Source organism: Polypterus senegalus, chromosome 2 (genome assembly GCF_016835505.1).
Source record: "Polypterus senegalus isolate Bchr_013 chromosome 2, ASM1683550v1, whole genome shotgun sequence".
Taxonomy (NCBI): domain Eukaryota; kingdom Metazoa; phylum Chordata; class Cladistia; order Polypteriformes; family Polypteridae; genus Polypterus; species Polypterus senegalus.
Genome location: NC_053155.1, coordinates 50,131,992 through 50,154,122, shown reverse-complemented (window position 1 = coordinate 50,154,122; position 22,131 = coordinate 50,131,992). Strand labels below are relative to the sequence as shown.

The following is a 22,131-nucleotide window of genomic DNA, read 5'->3' as shown; positions in this document are numbered from 1 at the left end:
TAGCAAAAACATCTTCCAATGGGGTAAGTAAAATTTACTTGACAAGATTTCTTAAAGTAAGTTAAATAATCGTAAGTATAAATATTTTGTTAAATCAATAATTCTTACAATAAGGAAACAAGATTTAATGTCATGATACAAGTTCTTTTTACATGCTTAGATTTTTTTGCAGTGTACTTGGTGACTGCGAAGTTAAGAACATTCCAGAAATTAACAACCTTTTGCAAAATGACCATCAATCAATACACATTATGATATGTGAAAAATCAAACTACACACCAATATCAGTTTCTGACAAATAGCTTCAAAGTTCCATTCATCTTATGACAGGCGGCAGAGATCCTTCTAAGGTGTCCCAGTTTGGACGCCTGCAGGGGTGCGTGGGTGTTGGAGTCTGGGAGAACATACCTATTGGGTCTCCTGGGTGCTGTTAAAGGGCTCTGTCAGGGTAGGAGCTCCCTGGTTGCCACATGCTTTCAAGAACACATACAATTGCACTTGAAGTGTTCCCAGGTTCAGCTTAAAATGAGCCCACTACCTCACTTTGGGGGAGTCAGAGTTGTGAGGCAGCAGGTGACACTCAACAGGAGGAGCAGAAGGAGAAAACAATGATTCACTTGATTGTATTTGTGGTTTTTTGTTTGTGCACACTTGGTGAGCTATTTGTGCAAATAAAATCTTTAATTGAACCGGGGATGGTATTGGGTGATATTGTGCCTGAGGTTTGGAGCTCAGTGGTGGTAACTATATTTATATATCGTAGGGGACAGCTGGCAGCCCAATCCAACTGGGACACCCAAGAGATGGAAGGATGGGGGAAGGCAGCTTCTTTAGGGCACTGCCTCCCCCAAAATGCTAGATGGCAGCTCCCCTGCGTTGCAGCAGAGTCCTGGATTTCCACAGGGCACCATAGTACTTAGAGTTCTTTATCTCTGTTGGGTACTGTGGGTGCCGACCGGGGCGCTGCAAAGACCAAAGAGCCATATGGCATAGAATTTCTGCCTTACCTGGAAGTGCTTACGGACCATGTGGTTGGAAGAGCAGAAGCAGTTTAGGATTGGCCAATATAACAGAACTTGCCCGCCTCACAGAGTTGAGCCAGAGTCAGGTGGAAGGTGGAAGAAGCTTGCTGGGAGGAGCAGAGGAAGCAAAGACCAAGAAACAGAAAGAAAGAAGAGTCATTGTATGCTGTACCATTCTTGTATTTGTGGCTGTGGTGGTGGTGGAAAACGCTGATGTGAAGAGTTTCCCATGTAATAAAAAGGCTCTTTTGTGCTTTTAACTTATGTCCTGTGTCTGTTGTACTGGGTTTGGGGAACTGGAGTGTTCTCAAGTGGCCACAATATATATATAAATTCTCAATCTGATTATTAGGTGGTTGCCAACCAGGTAACACTTGTGGTTGGTCAGCCAGTCGGCAAACATCTGCCACGTCCTCTCAGTTGTGAAAAGCAGCTCAAAGATATGTGATACAGTATCTGCCCAACAATATAAAGAGTATATGACAAGTGTTTCGCCCTTATTGGGGCACATCAGGTGTATGCACTTTTCCATCCCCACGGGGATCAAATCTCGAATGTCAGTGCCTGTGGTGATATCTCTAATGCTGCATCAAGGTGGCTGGTTTGCTTATTTGGTAGAGTGAATAAAGGTGAAATACATGTTTTGTACTCTTTGTATTGTTTGGCAGATACTGTATCACATATCTATGAGCCGCATCATGCAACTAAGAGGATGTGGTGGATGTTTGCTGACTGGGAGACCAACTGCAAGTGTTACCTGGTAGGTAACCACCTAATAATCAAATTGTGATACAGACTTAAAAAAGAATGTAATACTCCAATCTTCACTCTGCCAAATAAGTGAACCAGCCGTTATGGTGCAGTGTCTGAGGGATTGATCCCTGTAAGGGGATGCAAAAGTGCGTACACTTGACAATAATATATATATATATATATATATCAACTGGGACAATGTACAAATAAGATTTACCGCCAGTACTAAAATTGCCAAAGAGCTGGCTGAATCTTGGCTATCAAACTTAAAATGCCATTAACAGACATTTGGACATAAACCCAGCATATGCAAACTTAATAAGAACATGTTCATAATAAATAAAACTTTATGACCAATACTCCTCCCAATCCCCAAAAAAAAACCCAATACACTGACCAAACCTCACATACATACAGGCTCTTAATACGTATAACTTTTACCATTGAAACTTAACTTTTTTTAACTTAAAGTTTGGTACTATTATTTTTTAATGTTAAATAAAATGTTGGAAATACCACTCTATCTAAAACAAGCAATTGATGCAGTTATCTACACACCACACATCTCTGCACTGATTCTGTTTGGTTCTAGCACAAGTAACATGTTCAAGTGCAAGTACTGGATCCTAGTGAAAATTATGCTAAAGGTCCTTACATCATTCAATCTATGTTTACACCTTGTAGATTAACATTCATCTTTAAGTACATTGGATTGTTGAAGTGTGTAGTCCCTAAAGAACTAAAGTTGCCAGCTAAGTGTGGACCAAGGTTTTAATCTACCACGCTGATTCATCACTCTAATAGTGCAATAATAAGATTTTTCATTTTTACATCCCTAAGCAATGGGTCACAGTTAAGAAAAACTGGGATTAGTATATTTATTATAACTGACCTAGTGATCCAATTCAGTAGCACCTAAGAGGTGAGAATCACTGTATGGTGGTCTAGTAGGAGATAAATCGGGGGAAAATATCCTCAAGTGTTTCACTGCCATGTTACTGTGCTTGTTTTTCTAAACAAAAAGGCTGTCTTTCTAATGTGTTATTTTCCCTGTCCCAAACTACTGTAGGTGTGGCTATTTATTTGCATCATTCACATACAACAAGTCACTGTAGGTGTTTCCACTTAGCATAAACATCTACCCTTAATATAGAAGAATACCTGTCATAACTAGAGTGATTAAAGGAGTGGACAAAGTTTTGACCACCAAAGAATGGGATGTAAAGATTTCCCTAACCAAGTTCCATCCATCTTTGACAATTTTAGGGAACTTTCATTGTTAGCACATCATCAACCTTAGCATGTCAGCAGTAATGATACAAATGTGTTCTTCAGCCACGTGGAGCTTACTTTCTCCCTCTCTGTCTGTCATTAAATCCATTCATTTATTGCAGCTTTGGTGTGCTTTTCTTCCCACTTGCTTCAGCACATACATTTTACTGCTACAATACCTCAAACTGCTCATAAACTTGTCATATGTGCAAAACAGATTCCTCACCATCACTGAAAACAATCAGGATGAGAATTATGTGTCACCTGGCTAGTGGCCCAGGGTTCAGCATGACTAACACAGAAAGAGATCTTAATGGAAAAGCTGTTAATCATAATAAGAATGTTATATAGCACCCTGATGTGTGGAGTACAAATTCAAGGAGGTTCTGCTCAACCTTTATAATGCACTGGTGAGGCCTCATCTGGAGTACTGTGTGCAGTTTTGGTCTCCAGGCTACAAAAAGGACACAGCAGCGCTAGAAAAGGTCCAGAGAAGAGCGACTAGGCTGATTCCAGGTCTACAGGGGTTGAATTATGAGGAAAGATTAAAAGAGCTGAGCTTATACAGTTTAAGCAAAAGAAGATTAAAAGGTGACATGATTGAAGAGTTTAAAATTATAAAGTGAATTAGTACAGTGGCTCGAGACTGTTATTTTAAAATGTGTTCATCAAGAACAGGGGGACATAGTTGGAAACTCGGTCTCTTGGTCTGGAATCCCTACAGATTTTATTTTTTTCTCCAGCCTTTGGAGTTTTTTTTTTTGTTTTTCTGTCCACCCTGGCCATCGGACCTTACTCTTATTCTATGTTAATTAATGTTGACTTATGTTTATTTTTTATTGTGTCTTCTATTTTTCTATTCATTTTGTAAAGCACTTTGAGCTACATTTTTTTTGTATGAATATGTGCTATATAAATAAATGTTGGTAGATTGATTGATTGAAACTTGTTAAGGGTAAAATTTGCACAAATATTTGGAATTTTTTCTTTACACAAAGAACGATAGACACTTCGAATAACCTACCAAGTAGTGTGGTAGACAGTAAGACTTTAGGGACTTTCAAACCTCGACTTGATGTTTTTTTGGAAGAAATACGTGGATCAGACTGGCGAGCTTTGTTGGGCTGAATGGACTGTTCTCGTCTAGAGTGTTCTAATGTTCTAATAAACCAGAGGCTATGGAACAAACTGATGTTAAATGATGAAAGAAAAATAAATTTTATATTTCCTTAATTTAGCTTAAAAACAATCAAATTAAGCAGCAATACATTAAAAAAAATTCTCTGGAAACAGTGCCTCAAAATAACCATGTAATGTTACTTTAGGTTTAGAATAAGTATATACAATATTTATTAAAGGATAGTTAATTTTTTTCACAAATATCTAGAGATACAAATTTATTTGACTGTCTATTTGATATTTTCTTAAAGGAATTTTTGTAACAATACATGATGCTTGAGTTAATAATTACCTATGAACTCCTCCTTGGTTGTTGAAGAATATGCTGTTGGTCCAGGTAATTGTGCAGATGGGGGTTCTGCAGAAAGAAAAAAATCAGTTAGATGTAAATACATCTTTGCAAATAAAGCACCACCAATCACACAGGAAATGTGTACATCTTCCAAATTATACAGAAAGTCTACTTAAAGATCAAAAGCACATGACTTTTAAAGAGAACTAGAAAATGTTTTATTTTGCATGCTGTTAATTTCTGTGTATATGTGTGTATCCTAGCTTCCAGTCAATCATCCATAAATGTCTGGTTGCAAAATGTAAACAAAACAAAAACAGAAAATCTGAACTTTTCACTAATTTTACATATTTACTTTAATAATATGAAGAACATATCTTATGTTTTAAAAGATTCCAATCTAATGCAGCTAACTTTGCTCTGAATATACATTGCAAAACATCCATACCAAGATGGGAAGATAAGCTCTATGCAAGAGATGGCATCTTTTTGTGTCATTTTATACCAATAAGATGCACTGAAAATTTCTGAGTGGTCCTGCTAAAGTAAATGGATTATACAGTACCTTAAGAGAGTAGTAGTAGTAGGAATTACAATACTCAATTCAACACACAATAAAGCTACTCTTGTATTGGCTTTATGTGCTCATCTCTCATTTTGCATCTGTGGTTCATTACATTCTTTCCATCCTGTGGTCGCATGTTATGTAACTTGGTGTACCCTGTAGTGTTCAGGTTTGTTGGTGTTGGCCTGCTCTGGCTCCTTGTGTGGAGCAGCTCATAGGGTGCAAAGAAAACACAACTTCAAATGCATTAAACATGGTCTTTTTCTCTCCACATAAAAGAATCATTACAGTGAAAGGTGTAATATAAAGGTGAGTGACAACTAAAAAAAATGGCATGCCATTGCCCCAGGAAGTCCCAAGGAGAGTTAGGGAAATGTCCACTCTTTCAGGTGACATCTGTTTCAAGAATCTATACTAATAAAAGGCAAAGCCCTCACTCACTCACTCACTCACTCATCACTAATTCTCCAACTTCCCGTGTAGGTAGAAGGCTGAAATTTGGCAGACTTATTCCTTACAGCTTACTTACAAAAGTTGGGCAGGTTTCATTTCGAAATTCTACGCATAAGGGTCATAACTGGAACCTATTTTTCTCCATATACTGTAATGGACTTTAGCTCAATGGCTGTGGGGGGCGAACCTGCGTGTCACATCATAACGCCTCCCACATAATCAAGTGAACTGACTGTGAGCGCAGTACGTAGAAAAGTAGGAAGAGCTCCCAAAGAGCGCTGAAGAAAAACGGCGATTTATTCGCGAGATACACGTTTAATGAGAAGACACAAGGTATAAACGAGACTTTGGATCACTTTGTAATGGAGTTAAAATTGCTGTAGCGAGAAACTTTTAAGTGCCGGGTCTTAGCTAACATTAAATAAAGCCGTGGACATCGCAACATCACACAAGAGAGCAGCTTACCTGAACTGACTGAGCGCAGTACGAGTGATCACTTCCATGCATCAAACCTGTTCAAAAAACGCATTACACAATTGACAAGGTAGGAAAAGAATATGCTCCGAGCTGAGCTCCACAGCTAACGCGGCCTTGCGGAAAGCAACTTCGTCACGCTGCCACCAAATACTCACAGAAAAATCCACAAGTTAATGCACACGCTGTCTCTAGAGTTTCTCCACACTCAATGTATTCCTCGCATCCCCGTTATACCCTCTGATCTCCTATTTCAATTCAGATGCCTCCAATTTCCAGTAAGGCTCTGCTGCGTGATGACAAGTAACAAGTCTCAGGGACAGACCCTACAAAAGGTTGCCATTGATTTCAGGCAAGATTGCTTTTCTCCTGAACAACTATACGTTGCATTCTCAAGAGTGAGCTCGCGCAGCTTTGTCATATTACAACCAGAGTGCTGAACTGACAACGTGATATATAAAGAGAACTATAATAATCGTAATAAACGAACAATAAAACAGCGGAGAACCCGTGGATTAAATAAAAAGGCAGCTTCCTTGGCAAAGCAAGGAAAAAGGATGGCTTTATATGTCGTTCATTTATAAAACAGCGGAGAAGCTGTGTAAAGGCTGCTTCACAAAAAACCAGCGGAGCGCCTTATATGAGCAGGCAGTCAGCTAAAGAAGGGAATCAATAAATATCTATAATCGTAATAAACTAACAAAAATAGCGTACAAGCCACGGATTAAATAAAGGAAATGGGTATCTGAACAGTAAAGTAAGTCTCAAATAGCTACGCAATAACTATAACAATCGTAATAAACGAACAATAAAATAGTACAGAACCGCGAAGCAAGGAGAAACAGCCTTATATACCGTTCATTTATAAAGCAGCAGAGAAGCTGTGTGAAGGCAGCTATACAAAAAAACAGCAGAGCGCCACACTCTGAATGTATTTCTCGCATCACTGTTATACCCTCTGATCTCCCATTTCAATTCAAATGCCTCACATTTCCAGTAAGGCTCTGCTTTGCGATGACAATTAATAAATCTCAGGGACAGACCCTACAAAAGGTTGCCATTGATTGGAGGCAACATTGCTTTTCTCCTGAACAACTATACGTTGCATTCTCAAAAGTAAGCTCAGTGCACAGCTTGGTCATATTACAACCAGAGTGCTGAACTGACAACGTGGTATACAAAGAGATCCTTAACAGATAGTTATTGGTATATTTTCCCTCAGTTTAAAAAGGTTTTCTTTTCTTCTTAATAAAAATTTAAAAGCAGTTCTTTGTCGCTGCGAAGCGCAGGGATTTTTCTATATACAGTATATATATGTATGTATGTATGTATGTATGTGTATATATATATATATGTAGATATATATATATGTAGATGTGTATTTGTGTATATATATATATATAGATATGTGTATGTGTACATATGTGTATATGTAGATATGTTTATATGTATATATGTACAGTATATGTATATATGTTTATATGTGTGTGTGTGTATATATATATATATATATGACAGCAAAACTCATAACAGTGACAAAACAATTACATTGACAATCATGTTACGTTATTTTTAAAATGTTTCCTTTTCTTTTTCATAACTTCTTTAACACACTGAGAAGCACGGGTATTTTGCTAGTACTATATAAAAAGAGGAAGCCGGACAGCAGTAGCATAAGTTTACAATAATTTTTCAAATGGGAGAAACTCTTCTTGTGAGATTTCTTCAAGAATCTTAACACTAGAATTACAAAAGCCTACGAAAAAACTCCTAAATCTGGCCCACCTTAAATCCCTTCGCACCTCTCCATCAGTGTCTTTTGTCTTGTAAATGTGCCGATCAAGACAAGCAGCAAGCAGCCTACTATTCCATCCCCCCACCACTGCAAAACATGCACAAAGTTCTCCCAGTTCCAGCACTGATTATCTGGGAGTGCTGGAGTTTTACAGTGGAAATAATAGATCGTTATTTGCAATACATGCATTTCATATGTGTTCTGTTTCTACAATAATCTGTATAAACACATTGTTAAAACAGAAACGTATTTCAGTAATAAATGACAAAATGTAGGCATAAACTATACGGTATAATGTATGAAGCCTGAAGTCCAAAGATCAAATAAACACTTTCAAAAAAGGTTCAAAGAAGATACAACAGTTTCCGTGGCACAGCGGTAAGAATTGCTGACTTGTAATCAAGAGTCCTGCGGTTCAATCCTGACTACCTCGTATATTTCCCGTTTTGGGTAGTGAGTTGCTCTTATTGTTAATATTATACTGTACAATAAACACATACATTTGGATTGCATTTGTAACAGAATTTGATATTTTCTACAATTTGCCTTTTGTGTTTTTGTGTTGTTGTTTTTTTTTTTTTCAATAGTGGCTTTCTCGTTGACACAATCTCATAAAGCTGAGACTGGTGAAGCACTCAGGCAACCACTGGAGCTTGTAACACTATCAGAGTTATCATAAGTCTCCTGGTAGCCTCCTTCACTGGTCTTCTTGCACCATTTCCATTTCTTAACCATTTAACTGTACACCAAGGGATATTTATTTAATTGGAAATTTTGTTGTCTCTAGCCTCTGACTTGTGCTTTTAATTATAATTTTCAGTAAGTTGCCTGATTTGTTCTTTTTGTCATCGTTGTGTAGGTTTGGCCACATTACTGACTTACCTGGTGTTGGAACTTCCAGATCAGGTGCATTTATACCACAATCAACTAAAAATACTTTGACTACACACAGGTGATCTCCATTTAACTAATTATGTGATTTTGAAAACCAATTGTCTGCACCTGTGAGTTATAGCTGAAATCTGTTTGGATCATTTTGCAGAGATCTATTGTCACTTTGACATTTAAGAGTCATTTTCTGCTAATCAGTGTAGAAAACCCCAAATTAAATCCACTGTGATTCAATGTTTTATAACAATAACCTGTAATTCTCCAAAAGGGAAGTACTTTTTATAGGCACTCCAGGTAAGATTATGATTAGATTGCTACAGCCATGATGACACCTCTGCTAGGAAAAAGCTGCAAGACGTGGACTTCCAGGATCATACCTTGAGGAAGCCTAAGAGCAATGACCTCAGAAGTCTATGCTGGAAGACACTTTATTGACGATAGCATGCTTTGCAGAGAAGCTACTGTAATGGCAATTGAGAAACTGACCAGGTTGCCACAAAGAAAATGGCCAAAGCACTCAGTTAAGAAAGGGGTAGCTGGTCATGGCAAAAATACGGCAGGTGGAGATACAAGCAACCTCTTTCCAAAAAGCCTGTATGAGATAACTACAGTTGTAGAGCAGTGCTTTTAGCATTTGCAGTTGCCTGTTCTAGTTTAACCGTGTAGACTAGAGGTGAAAGTCATACACACAATGGTCAATGACCATTTGATGCTGAAACATCGATCAATTGGAACAAACCATAGTATAATGAAACCAGACAGCTGAGGTGTATAAATTGTCCATAACATCATGATTATTTTAATCCAAACAATAACATTAATGAAATGATTCTTTCTTTCTTTTCATCCTGACTATCTTGTGCATGGAAAGGCATCAGAATAGTGTCAGATTGCTGTTCTCAACTTAAAGCAGACCCGCAAATTACACAACCCTAAAGCACACATTCTAAACACCAACTAACAAACCAGTGAGACCCAGTCATGTGTCACTCATTGCCATCGTGTTATCAACTTACCATTTGTAAGAACTGCAATAGATTTCATCGGATCACCAAAAAATGTGGCCAAACGTCTGTTGTTATTAGAACAAAAAAGAGGGTCATTTTCAAGGCTCAGAAAACACTTTAAAATCTTTTCCTTTTAAATGAATTGTATTTAGGTATTGTGTTACAAAAAGTGACTTTTTGAGGGGTTTTCAGAAATGGATTAGCTCCTTCTTAAACCAGGGGAGACCTGCACGCCTCACTTATTAGAGCCAACCCCACTGAATTAATACGCACTTATTATGATAGCCGCCCATCCTCAATGTCACTGCTTCAAGTTGTAGTTACTTGGCTCATACTTTCAAGATTGTAATATAAAACACAGGAAAGGAGAAGGCAGATTGAATTATTTTAAGGTTGTAAGAACCTTGTTTTGACTATATGTAAACCAGGGGGAGGTACAGCAGTGTAGTGATAACACTGAGGCCTCGCAACAAGGATACTGGGGTTCAAGTCTCGGGTGCTCCCTGTATGGAGTTTAAAGTTTACACCTGCTCCACTTATCCGGTCTGGTTTCTTCCAGGCCCTCTGGTTTTTCTCCCACAGTCCAAGGACCAATCCGTTGGATTGACAATAATTAAGTGGCCTGAGGGTGTGTGTTCATTCTATAATGGGTAAGCACCCTGCCTACAGATTTTTCCAGCCTTGAGCCCAATGTTTTCTGCGAGAGGCTTCAGCTTCCCAGCACTCCTGCTCTAGATAAGCAGGTTTCAGAAACAGATTGATGGATGAATATGAAAATAGAGCAGAATCCTAATTAGTTGTACTTAAGTTCAATTAATATCAGACACTCTAAAAGTTCTTCTTGAGTAGTTTACTCATGGGTGTATTTTAATTTTATTTGATTTACTTTTTGTTCTAGTTTTACTGAAGTGTGGCATTATACATTATACACTGCTTGAATCGTTTCCATTTCAGACTGCTTTTGTAAAAAATTAATTGCAAAGGAATTGATGGATGTGTTTTCACACACTTGTATCAAAACAGATATATGGACTAATCAGGCACCCAGCTCACAGCAGATTATGTTTATAGAATTAATTAAGATGCTAAAAATAAAACATTTATGCATATCTGTTGTGACGGACAGCTCGGGCCCATGCCCGGCCGAGATGCCCCTTCTCTATATTTACCAGGGGAGCAAGCATGGGCTGTTCAGTACCTTCCACGGACCACTTGGTGGCAGCCCCCCGGGTGACGGTGGTGCCTCATGGGAGATGGAGTTCTCCACAGCCCTGTTGGGATGTGGGGTGGACACCAGGAGGCGCTGCAGGGGTTCTTGGGCCTGCCTGGGCCGTAGTTCAGCCACATCCAGAGGTGCAATCGGAGGCAGGTGGTGAAGCACCTGAAGCGCTTCCGGGTGAGCTATAAAAGGGGCCAGCAGCCACCACTCCGAGAGCCTGAGTCGGGAGGAGGAGGGCAACGCTTGCCAGGAGGAGTGTTAGTGCAAAAAGTAGTGTGACTGTGTACTGCCTGCGGGACACAGGGAAGACGTGCCCCACAGGTGAAGTAAAATAAAAGTTTATTTGCTTTTATATGTGCCTCCAGTGTCAGTCTGTGTCAGGTCAGCACCTATATAGCGCCTTTGTTACACTGTTTACTAATTACATTCTAATGAATGGTCTCTTGGAACATTTTAATCAGATATATTTAAAGACAATTAGGAAAGTTGTATAACAAGACTGAAGGGTTTGAGATCGTCTACAGTTAGCAGGCAACCAAAAGGTCTTTTCATTATTGTGAGACACATTTTGCAAGAGAAACTAGTGCTTGCAGAGGAGCATCATTGACATGTGTAACTTAGATTTGAAAAAAAGATGTTCTGTAGCACAGTAGCATGTATGTCTGGTGTGTGCTGGCTTACTGCTCTATAAGTGGCAGGAGCAAGAATGTCACAGTGCTAACGTAACGGCTCTCCTACAATGAGTTGCATGACACATCAATCTGTAAAACCAAACCAAAAAACAGACATTATGATAGATATTTTTGTAGCAAGTCTAAAGTCAATTTAACAGATAAACTATGAATTCAGGATGTTATACACAAAAATGTCAGAGAGAGCAAATCCATAAACGATAATCAAAATATGTGCCAGAAACAAGAAACAAAACATTATCCAAAAAAATAAAACATCATGTAAAAAATGTTCTACTTAAAGCAAAAGAAAAAATTCTAAACATGGGGAGCTATGGACTGACTTTACATCAATGTGAAGCACAGCGCTAAAGCAAGCTCACCAAAGTTATGCTGTCTGCCCTTCCATTTCGACCCTGCTCTGCAATGATCATTATACTGCCGCAGCAGATGTCGATGTAGGAGGCCAGGATAATGGGCAAGCATATGGTGTCCTCTGCATAGTCTCCTCACTATGACAAAGCTTTGTCTTCCCACCAATGAAATTCTTTCCTTCTTTCTCTGACAAAACTCTCAATCTCCTTCATTCAACAAAACTCCATCCTCCCTCCTACCACTGCCAAAATGATTCCTCCTCAACACCATCCACTTTCTGCTTTTGGAAAAAATGCCATCTTCTCTTCTGTCCCCCAATTCCACCAAAATCTCTATCCTCCCTTCTAAACAGACATAAAAAAAATGTTAAAAACCAGTGGGGCTGAGACAGCCGTCAATCATAAAGGCAGCTAACCTGCACACCTGTTTGCTACAAACCAATCATTGGAACAGTGATAAGCGTCTGTTAATCTTTATTTTATGCTACTTCTCACTTTTGATTTATTTGGGCAGGAGTACGTTTTAGACAGCTAATCCTATTTATCGCTTGTATCCCATTGTAGCAGTGCTATATTTATGGGACTAGTTGAAATGAAAAAAGTCAAACTTCCAAACTAAATTGAACAATTTCAAAATTTCACTCATCTGTGCTACTGAGACACCGAAACTTTGATTTTTAGTATTTCCACTTTGTGCAGGTCATATAATTACTCACTCTATTAATACAAACATAAATGCAACTCTTTATCTATCTTTAGACTGCAACTGATCAATAAAGACCATATTTTACAATGCATGTTGCATTTTTTCAATAACGACACATTGCCTTCACATAAAACATAAAATGTTTCTTTATAATGTAAAAAAAACATTTTAAACAAATAATACAAGAACATCATTTTTGAAAGAACTGATTGTCCCTTACCTTCAACTAAGGAAACTTTTTCTGGAATGATGACTGTCAAAGAGACATAAAAGAACATCCTACATGGTGTGAGAATCATTATTGTCTTTCAGGGTGAAACAAGTGTCTTACTTTCATCTAGAAAATAATACAGCTTTAAAAAAGTAAGAAGTGTTACTTTTTGTAGTTGCCTGCCCAAAGTCCAGCTCATAAGAGGAAACTGTGGTTTTAAATGTATAGTATGTCTGATGAGAGTTTCAGGAAGTCACAATTAACAACACTGTCCACAGTGGAAAAAAACTAGATGCAGATTGCTGAAGCTCAATGTTCTCTCTACTTTTTTGCATTTTTACTAGTTATTGTTTCCATTAATGTTAGGACTAGATTTAATGAGACATCTGTCTTGTCAATGAAATTAGCCACTGGAAATTACACAGAAAACACTTTAAATTTACAAATGATTTGCTGCTGTCACCACAAATTTGACCCATGTCTCATCTTAACTGCCTTTCAGATAAGCTCTGCACTTGGGAGAGATCACAGGGAGAGCATAGATGGTTTGAAGGCTATCTTACATCTGCAACATCTGAAAATGTAAGAGACACCGAGAAACTAATATTCTTGTAATTAGCTGCTAACGCTGCTCTACTGAGAGTCTATTGAAGGACTGTTTGTCTAAAGAGAGCGTGAAGACACAGGGTGACAATAAAAGTAAAGAGTAAAAGATTCAAAACTGGCCCACCATAATCGGAAACATTTGATTGTTTTGAAATGAGTTAGATAAACTGACAGCTATCATAGCGAGGTTTGGTGCGCTCAGGTAATAGAATTTTTGTATTAAGGAGTGCAGTCTTAAACCTGATAATCCTGATGCTGTTATAATGCTGGATGGACTTCATTGCATACAATCAGAAACAGAACCACTACAGAGTTCAAAAATACAGGAAGGGGGCTATGTGATGTGGAATGGTGAAAATATTACAATTAAATCTAAAATTTGTAACTCATACATTGAATTGTTATCTGCCTAAGGAGCCGAGTTCCATCATCCTAATTATTGTTTATATTCTTTCCCCCACAAACAGTGACTCACCAACAGAAACTACACAAGACTGCAAAATTAAACTAATTAAAAATAGTTATTTTTATTTGCATCCATGAACACTATAAAATATAATTAGGTTTCCATCACATCACATTTAAGTACAAAATTAAAAAAAAATTAAAATTTAACAAATAACATAGTTTATTTACGTATACAATATTGTTCTAATTCAATTTAACATTAAATATGTACTCAATCTGTAATTTGTAAACATACATGCAAAGAAAACAATACATATTTATTGATTTATTTATACAGTAAGTTCTTAGTTTTTGTCACTTCTTAGTTTTTTTGATCCTAAACTTTGTTGGCCCATCATTCGTCAATTTTTCTGGTATGTCCCTATGAATCATCCAGCAGTAGTCCATCATCATGCTGACATCCCAGTGTCTCTGGTACCTTCTTACCATCTCCTTTACAGTCTGAAGGAATCTTTCAACCTGATCTTTACTCACTGTTTCAAACTTTTCTGGGAAAAATTCGAAATACTAATCCAAAAAATTAACATTGAGTCTCATATTGCAACCCAATTCCTTAAATTTAACTAATGCATTTTTCACAATTTCACAGTTCTTTATAACATAAATCTTTATTGTTGCATAAAATCATTAAAAATTGCTTCTTTGAATGATACCCAATCCTCTTGCTCCAGGTTGTTCAACACATGATCAAATTCTACATCAAAAATCAGTTTTCTAATATCAGGTCAAGCAAAAATGCCCTCTTTTAATTTAGTTTAAGATGAACCAGAAATTCTCCGCACAAACATATAAAACTGGCTGTATCTTTTGATGGAGCTTTGACAAACTGCTTCTTTAAAGTAAGCTTGATATGAAATGGTGGTAGCTGTACTTTATCTAGATCCACCAAGCTAGGTCTAATGATATTTTCTTCATACCAATATGTAGTTTTTTTCTAGCTCGCCATTATTTCTGAACCCAATATAAATTCTTGACTCTGTTATCCCACTCACTGAGAAAACAATGGAGTCACTCCTTTTAGGCTTCTATCAAATGAGTCTGTAAATAATTTGCAGTTTTCACAATTTAAATCTCTGCCAAGTTTCTGCTCTAAGCCACTTATATCAGCGCAGTAAACCAAAGTTCTTTCTTTCTTTGAATATGATGGAAAGCTGCAGAAAGGCCTGGCTTAAACTCTCAGAGTAGAGCTATCCCTGAAACTCAAAGAAGCCAAGGACTATATGTTCTAAATGGGAGGGGAAACAAAAAATCTTTAATATTAAATATACTTAACAAAAGATAAAAAATGTACTAAATATACTCCACAATGTCTTTACTGAAGACCTTGGGTTCTGAATGTCTGTTGATCAAACCTTAAATAATAATTTGACATTCATAACGCTCTATAGTAGCATTGCACACAACCTCTTCCTGGTTTCAGTCAGTGTGACTCTTTGCTTGTAACATGCTGCTGAAGAATCTACAGGTTTTTTTTTTGTCTGTTGTTGTTGTTATTTTTTTTCTTTTTTCTTGCTTTCCTTATGTAGACCACGGTTCAAAGTCTTGGGATGCCTAAAAAAAAGCACAATTGTGCCACAGTTAGGGTTAGTTACTTGCAGTTAGACAGAAATTAAACCAGCCTGTTTGTGGTTTAAATCCACAGCATGTTTTTTAATTGACTATCCATTAATTTATGTTCTAGTAATTATCTCCATTTCATGGAACCAGACAACCTACAGAAGGTAAGATCTAACTCTGGAGGGCATGCCTTTCATTTGCAAGGTATACTAACATACTGATGGAATGGATGCTAGTCTAGCCAAAGGTAACATATGCAGATTCCAGCCAGCAATGACTGGGCCAGAGACTGAAATCAGCATGCTTGAGATGAAGCAGCAGTACTTGCCACTGAACCTCCCAATTTCAAACTGTACAGTTAAAATATGTGTTTAATGTGTGTAAAACCATAACATATTTGCACTCTACCTGTTTTTTGTGCAAAATCATCACAAACAATGACTGGAAGCAAATCCTGTAGAGAAGTAAAGTAAAAAGAAGATATTAGTCATGTTGTTTATTATTAATACTTTAAGAGTTGCTGGATTTTATTGGTATAATTACTGGACTTGGGCTCAGGTAATAGAAGGGAGTATGAATAAGGCTCACCCTGAACAAATTTTTAATAGGGCTTCTCCTCTTTCACAACCATCTTCTTCCAATGACCAGTCTTCCCACACCTTTCCTACTGCATCAACAGCTACTACCACTTCAAGCGGAACGGCCAATGATGAGTCCACCTCTGACCATCAGTATGAACTATCAATAACTGATAACCAAGTGAGGAGACAACTGTGAAGGCCATGGAACCTGATGCAGTCAGTTCTTGAGTTCTTAGGACCTGAGCTGGTCAACGTTGTGGTATTCTCTGGTACCTTATTAGTCTGTCTCTAAGGCTTGAGAAAGTGTCAATGCCTCAGAAAACATCCTGTATTGTTCAAGTTCTGAATAAGTCAGATACTTCACCAATGACTACAGACCAGTGGTCCTTATGTCCCACATCATAAAGACCTTCATGAGGCTGGTCTTATACTATAGGAGCCCTCTTCTGAAATACCACTTGAGCCAACTCTAGTTTGCCTAGACTGGAGTGGAAGATGCAAATATCTATCTGCTCTATAAAGCTTATTCCCAGGTGAACACAATGTGAAAATTAGTTTTTTTGATTTCTCCAGTGCCATCAATGCCAACAAGCCATTCCTATTAAGGGATAAGCTTAGATACAGTACATGCAGGTGGATGAGCCTAGGGTTTCCTGAATAATGGACTACCTATCAGACAGACTGCAGATTGTAAGGCTCTAAGATTGTGTCTCTGGTGTGGATCTGAACAACACTGCAACAAAACAAGCAACAGTCCTGTCTCCTTTACACTTCACCTAATACATGTAATGCCGGGTCATGTCACCTGCAGAAATTCTTAAATGATTCTCCACTAATGGTGTGTAATTACAAGGTGAGTGACTTTGTTTCTTGGTGCAGAACACATTGTCTGCAACTTAACCTCAGTAAAACGAGGGACACTGGTTAGTGAACTTGGTAGCACCAAAGTGCCTCAAAAATGTAATCACTATTCAGTGTGTGAATACACTACTAGTACTTGGGGGTCCACATCAGTCACAGGTTGAACTGAGGAACTATTCTGTATAAGGACAGGCAAAAAGATTCTTTTTTCCCAGGAGACAGCTCTTCTTCAATGTGTGCTGGGACATCCTTTACATGTTCTGTACCTCTATGATGTCCAGAGAAGCTAAAATTGAGAACGTTTAGCCTTTTAGTAAAAGGGTGTCTTTATAATGCTTTACTGTAAATATGACTGCTGTTTTTATCTTTAGCCATGTGTGAAGTTTTCTTTCTTTTTAATAATTCTGCTGTGTATTTGAAGGAGGTTGTAGTTTGTTATAGTATTTATTTATTGAGCTTCTGTAGAAAGGTACATTTCTCAATTGGGATAAATAAAGTTCTATTTATCTGTCTATCTAAATACTGTGGTCCCCGGCCGGTCCGTCTGTCCTGGTTATGTTGGGGGCCTCGGGTACAGGGCTTGGAAGCCCAGCCCTGTAGGGACCCGTGGCCACCGCGGTGCCGGAATATCCTGTGTGGGACCCGGCCGGGACGCCCAGGAGGACCGAAGGAGGGCTTGTGCCTCCTCTAGACCGTGAGGGGGCATTTGTCCTGGTTATGTAGGGGGCCTCGGGTAAAGGGCTTGGAAGCCCAGCCCTGTAGGGACCCGTGGCCACCGCCAGGCGGCGCCCCGGTGCCTGAATATCCCTGGAGCCCAGCACTTCCGTCACACTAGGAAGTGCTAGGGGGAAGACGACAGGGGACACCCGGACGGCTTCCGGGTGCGCAGCTGGCACTTCCGCCACACTGGGGTGTGGCTACGACTGATTGCCCATCCAGGTTCCTATTTAAGGGGCCGCCTCCCTCCAGTCATTGACAAGAGTCGGGTGGAAGAGTGGCAATGTCTGGAGAAGGGAGGAGGTGGTAAGAAGAAAAGAGAGAGAGAGAGATAGAGAGGAAAAGAGAAGAGGAAAGAGAAGGCATTGGAGTGGCCTGGACTGAGGGGTATTGGGGATTAGTGAGCGGAACTGTAAATAAGAAAATGGTAAATAAACGTGTGTTTGTGGGTGACATTAACGTGTCTGCCTGTCTGTGTCCGGGGCAAGGTTCACAATACATAAAGTTTTTAGGAGTTTTGGTGTAGGATAACATCAATAATGTAAAACTTAAATATAAATTCTTTAACTCCTGATTCATAGAAGTCATTGTCCAAAGCAAAAATCAATTACCATACTGTTGGAATGAGAAATGCAATGCATATGTCTTTGTTATATGCAAAAAAAAAGAAAAATCTCGAGTTGCAAATATATGTGAACTGCTGCATTTGAAGATGCAGAAAAGGCAGTTTTTATGTGGTTCAGTGATGCTTATTCAAGAAACATTCCTAATAATACGGCACTCATTCAAGAAAATGTGAGGTTTCTAAACTCTCTTGGGACCTCTTTCAATGGGACAACACGTCGAAGAGCGCCCTGAAGTGCGATCACCGCGTCTGTGGAAGACTGTTTTTCTGTTGCTGGGGCAACATTAGGCTCACAGCTCTGCTGCGTCTCTCCGCCAAAGCAAACAGAAAAGATCTCGATGGGTGATGCAAGGAACATTGTAATTGCAGGGAACAGGATTACTTGGCCACTAACCTGGTCACAACCCTGTCTGACTGCTGTGTCTGTGTATAGGAGAGTGACAGATCCCGCTACAGCATCCACTATTGCATTTTGGGACTCCCAAACAGCATCCATTAGCAATTTTGGTGGCAGAGGTATGTGTGCAACCAGCACCCAAAGATGTACTGGGCACAGCAGCACTGTTACCACCTGGAAATGTGTCCTTGGCACCGGGGTCAGTTTTTATAATATTGTCAGAAACAGAATAAACAGACAATGGGCTGCAACTCGCCTTTTCATGGAAACTTTGATATCTGACAAGTTCTTTTTTATTTTGGCCACTAAGTGACTTTCTGAACTAGAACTAGAGTGTTTCTGCCACACTGTATCACTCCATAACTTTCCTTTTTTACATTAAGTGCAGTATACAGTATCTTATTGAAGATGTTGCTGCTAAAGCTGCTGTTTACTTGTGTACTTGTAGAAATGGGTTTATTCATAGTATAGAAAGACCAAAAGATTTAACTGAATGATTCTTTCTTACTTAGTTGTTATAAGACATGATAAGGAGAAAAATATGTCAGTACAATTCACTGGTGTACCTTTGCTGTTTTTACATTTAGATGTGCAGAACCATTCTAACATAACTACTGAGGTAGTATTATTTATTGAAAGAACATACTTTGGGCAGCACGGTGACACTATGGGTAGCACTGCTGCCTTGCACTTAGGAGACCCAGGTTCGCTTCCCGGGTCCTCCCTGCATGGAGTCTGCATGTTCTCCCCGTGTCTGCATGGTTTTCCTCCAGGTGCTCCGGTTTCCTCCCACAGTCCAAAGACATGCAGGTTAGGTGCATTGGCAATTCTAAATTGTGTGCGTGTGTGCTTGGTGTGTGTGCCCTGCGGTGGGCTGGCACCCTGCCCGGGGTTTGTTTCCTGCGTTGCGCCCTGTGTTGGTTGGGATTGGCTCCAGCAGACCCCTGTGATCCTGTAGTTCGGATGTAGCAGGCTGGATAATGGATGGATGGAAGATGATACTGTTCTTTTAATCTACATATTTTACCAGATTGCTCAACCAAAAGTATCATACTTACAGTATATTAAATAACAACTCTTCTGGACTGCCTCCTTAACCATGCAAACATATAAACATACACTTTTTATCAAATATTAATACATAAAATATTGAAATAATAACCTTGTCACCCAATCCTGTGATACAACTAAAAGTGTATTTATGTAGTGGCCTATGCCTAATACAAATTCTTCTTTAAGATTATATAGCACTATTCACATCTGTGTAAGAGCCTGAAGAAGTAACATTGTATAACTTAAAGCAACCCTGTACTGGGTTGCTGTAAACTAAACAGCTAATTACCAGTTTAGAAGCACTGGCTCCTATCAGTAATGGACCTCTGCTATGCTCTGACAAATGTTTGAAGCCAGATGACAATCTGCTACCTAGCTGATCTTCCTCCTACCCATGTTATCTCTACACAGCTTCTGCATTAACACAAAGGCCTCTCTATGATGTGATTGGGGTGTGGGAGGAAGAAGTTTCCGGATGGGGCATGGGGGAGGGCAGAATGGTTGTGGTTGGGTGGTGGGTTTGGCTGGACATCTCTTCCTAGAAGTCTAGCTGACTTAGGGGAGCAATTAAAGAGTATGATTAATGACAACAGCCATCTTTGCTGAGGTGGTAAGTGTGCATTTTATGCAGACTTACCACAAGTTACATGGGCAGCAATCCACTGCAAGATTTCTTTAAGCTATATTATTTAACAAATTCTTAATATGGCCCTTCTTAATATGGCCCTGTGGAAATCAGTAGCAGTGTATAGGTTTCATTAATTTGTATGATGTGTAAAATACATCTTCTACATCCACAAAAATCATCAGTTATTGTTTAAATAAATTTTGTGCTTGTAAATATCCTTTTGCAAAAACATGACAATAATATATATTGAGGTTTAGATGTAAGTAACTTGATTTAGGTTGATTCTCACTACAGCTTAAACAGACTGATCAAAGACAAAAGCATTGGATAAGTTCTACAAAATATTCAATACATCCTACAAGAACAAAGGCTGAGATTTCCATATGGTGGTGTTCTGGAATTAAATTAACAGTTTTTAAACTGTTGTGATGTGATCATCAAGACTAAACTGTTACATTAGGTTCTCTGAAGTTTCCATTATTTTCTGTGACTGTATATTGAGAGAACTTGTTTGTCTGCTCCAGTTTGTTGAATTTGTCATTTATGACACAAGGCCAAACATTACAGCATCTTTTTCCAGTTTCTTTGTGGTGGCGGCCTGCGCCACCACCACCTACTCAAAGCATCATGATGCACCAACATTGATGGACTGAAAGCCAGAAGTCTACGTGACCATCATCATCAGGTCCTTCCATGAAAACCCTAAATACAAAGAGGACTGTTTGACTTATGTTAGGTAGATTGCCCAGAGGGGACTGGGCGGTCTCTTGGTCTGGAACCCCTACAGATTTTATTTTTTTTCTCCAGCCTTTGGAGTTTTTGTTTTTCTGTCCACCCTGGCCATCGGACCTTACTCTTATTCTATGTTAATTAATGTTGACTTATGTTTATTTTTTTATTGTGTCTTCTATTTTTCTATTCATTTTGTAAAGCACTTTGAGCTACATTTTTTTTGTATGAATATGTGCTATATAAATAAATGTTGATTGATTGATTGATTGATGGTCAGCTAACCAGCATGCAGCATAACTGCAAATTTTGTTGAACATTTCCACCTTTGGATGCTTATCTGGAATTATATTAATGCAAGTGATGTAACCAGGTCATTTGAAATTCACATCTGTGACACTTAAATTCTTTGGTGTTGCCTGAGATTTACTGTAATACTGATAAGTGGACACTCTCCGTAACTTTAAAGATGTCTGATATAGCATTTTGCTGGAATTGTGTAGCTACAAAATACAAACTTATGCAAAGCAATTCACTTTTTTTAAATTATTTACTGTACATACTCGTTTTATGTTAATAGTGAGCAACAACCCCAATCACATTAATCTGGCATGTAAGTAAGTGTTGAGTAAAGGGTATTTACAACCATGATTTTTATTTTTATAGCAATTGGTAAAATCTTTGGATAATTCATGAGTTCATGAGATATATAACAATTTTTCACAGAGCAAAATTGTGCATATTGCTCTTTGCAAGGCCATATTGTAGTACTAGGGTGGTACCGTGTTAGCCATTATGAATGACACCTTTTATTGGCTAACTGAGAAGATTATAATATGTAAGCTTTCGAGGCAACTCAGGCTTTAGGCAAGATGTAATCGGGGCCTGAGTTTTATCTCTGGGTTTAGTCACAATATATCAAATGTGAAGCTTTTGAAATTAACATTTAATAGAGAATCTATATTTTTGTGGGTTTTTTTCTCATCAAAGGAAAGCTTGAGTTCTATATGTGATACTCTTTTTAT

The 22,131-nt window shown here is 38.5% G+C and overlaps 1 protein-coding gene and 1 long non-coding RNA gene across 6 annotated transcripts in view; both read right to left on the bottom strand.

The window, feature by feature from the left end:
• Nucleotides 1–137: 137 nt before the first annotated feature.
• LOC120524209 lies at nt 138–13,056 on the bottom strand. Its single transcript, XR_005632768.1, has 3 exons — nt 12,894–13,056; nt 4,519–4,584; nt 138–1,129 (listed from the first exon to the last, which is right to left on the bottom strand). It is a non-coding gene; the product is annotated as an uncharacterized LOC120524209 (long non-coding RNA).
• Nucleotides 13,057–14,247: 1,191 nt separating this feature from the next.
• Nucleotides 14,248–22,131, bottom strand: part of LOC120522890 — a 31,058-nt gene continuing 23,174 nt past the window's right edge. For 4 of the 5 annotated variants that reach the window (XM_039743649.1, XM_039743652.1, XM_039743651.1 and 1 more), the window contains exons 5-6: nt 15,924–15,969; nt 15,461–15,509 (exon numbers count right to left, since the gene is read on the bottom strand). In XM_039743649.1, the coding sequence (XP_039599583.1) occupies nt 15,477–15,509; nt 15,924–15,969 (79 nt within the window). In that variant the 3' untranslated portion in view covers nt 15,461–15,476. Of the gene's footprint in view, nt 15,510–15,923; nt 15,970–22,131 lie in introns of all 5 variants that reach the window. The other variant, XM_039743650.1, reaches the window with a different exon arrangement.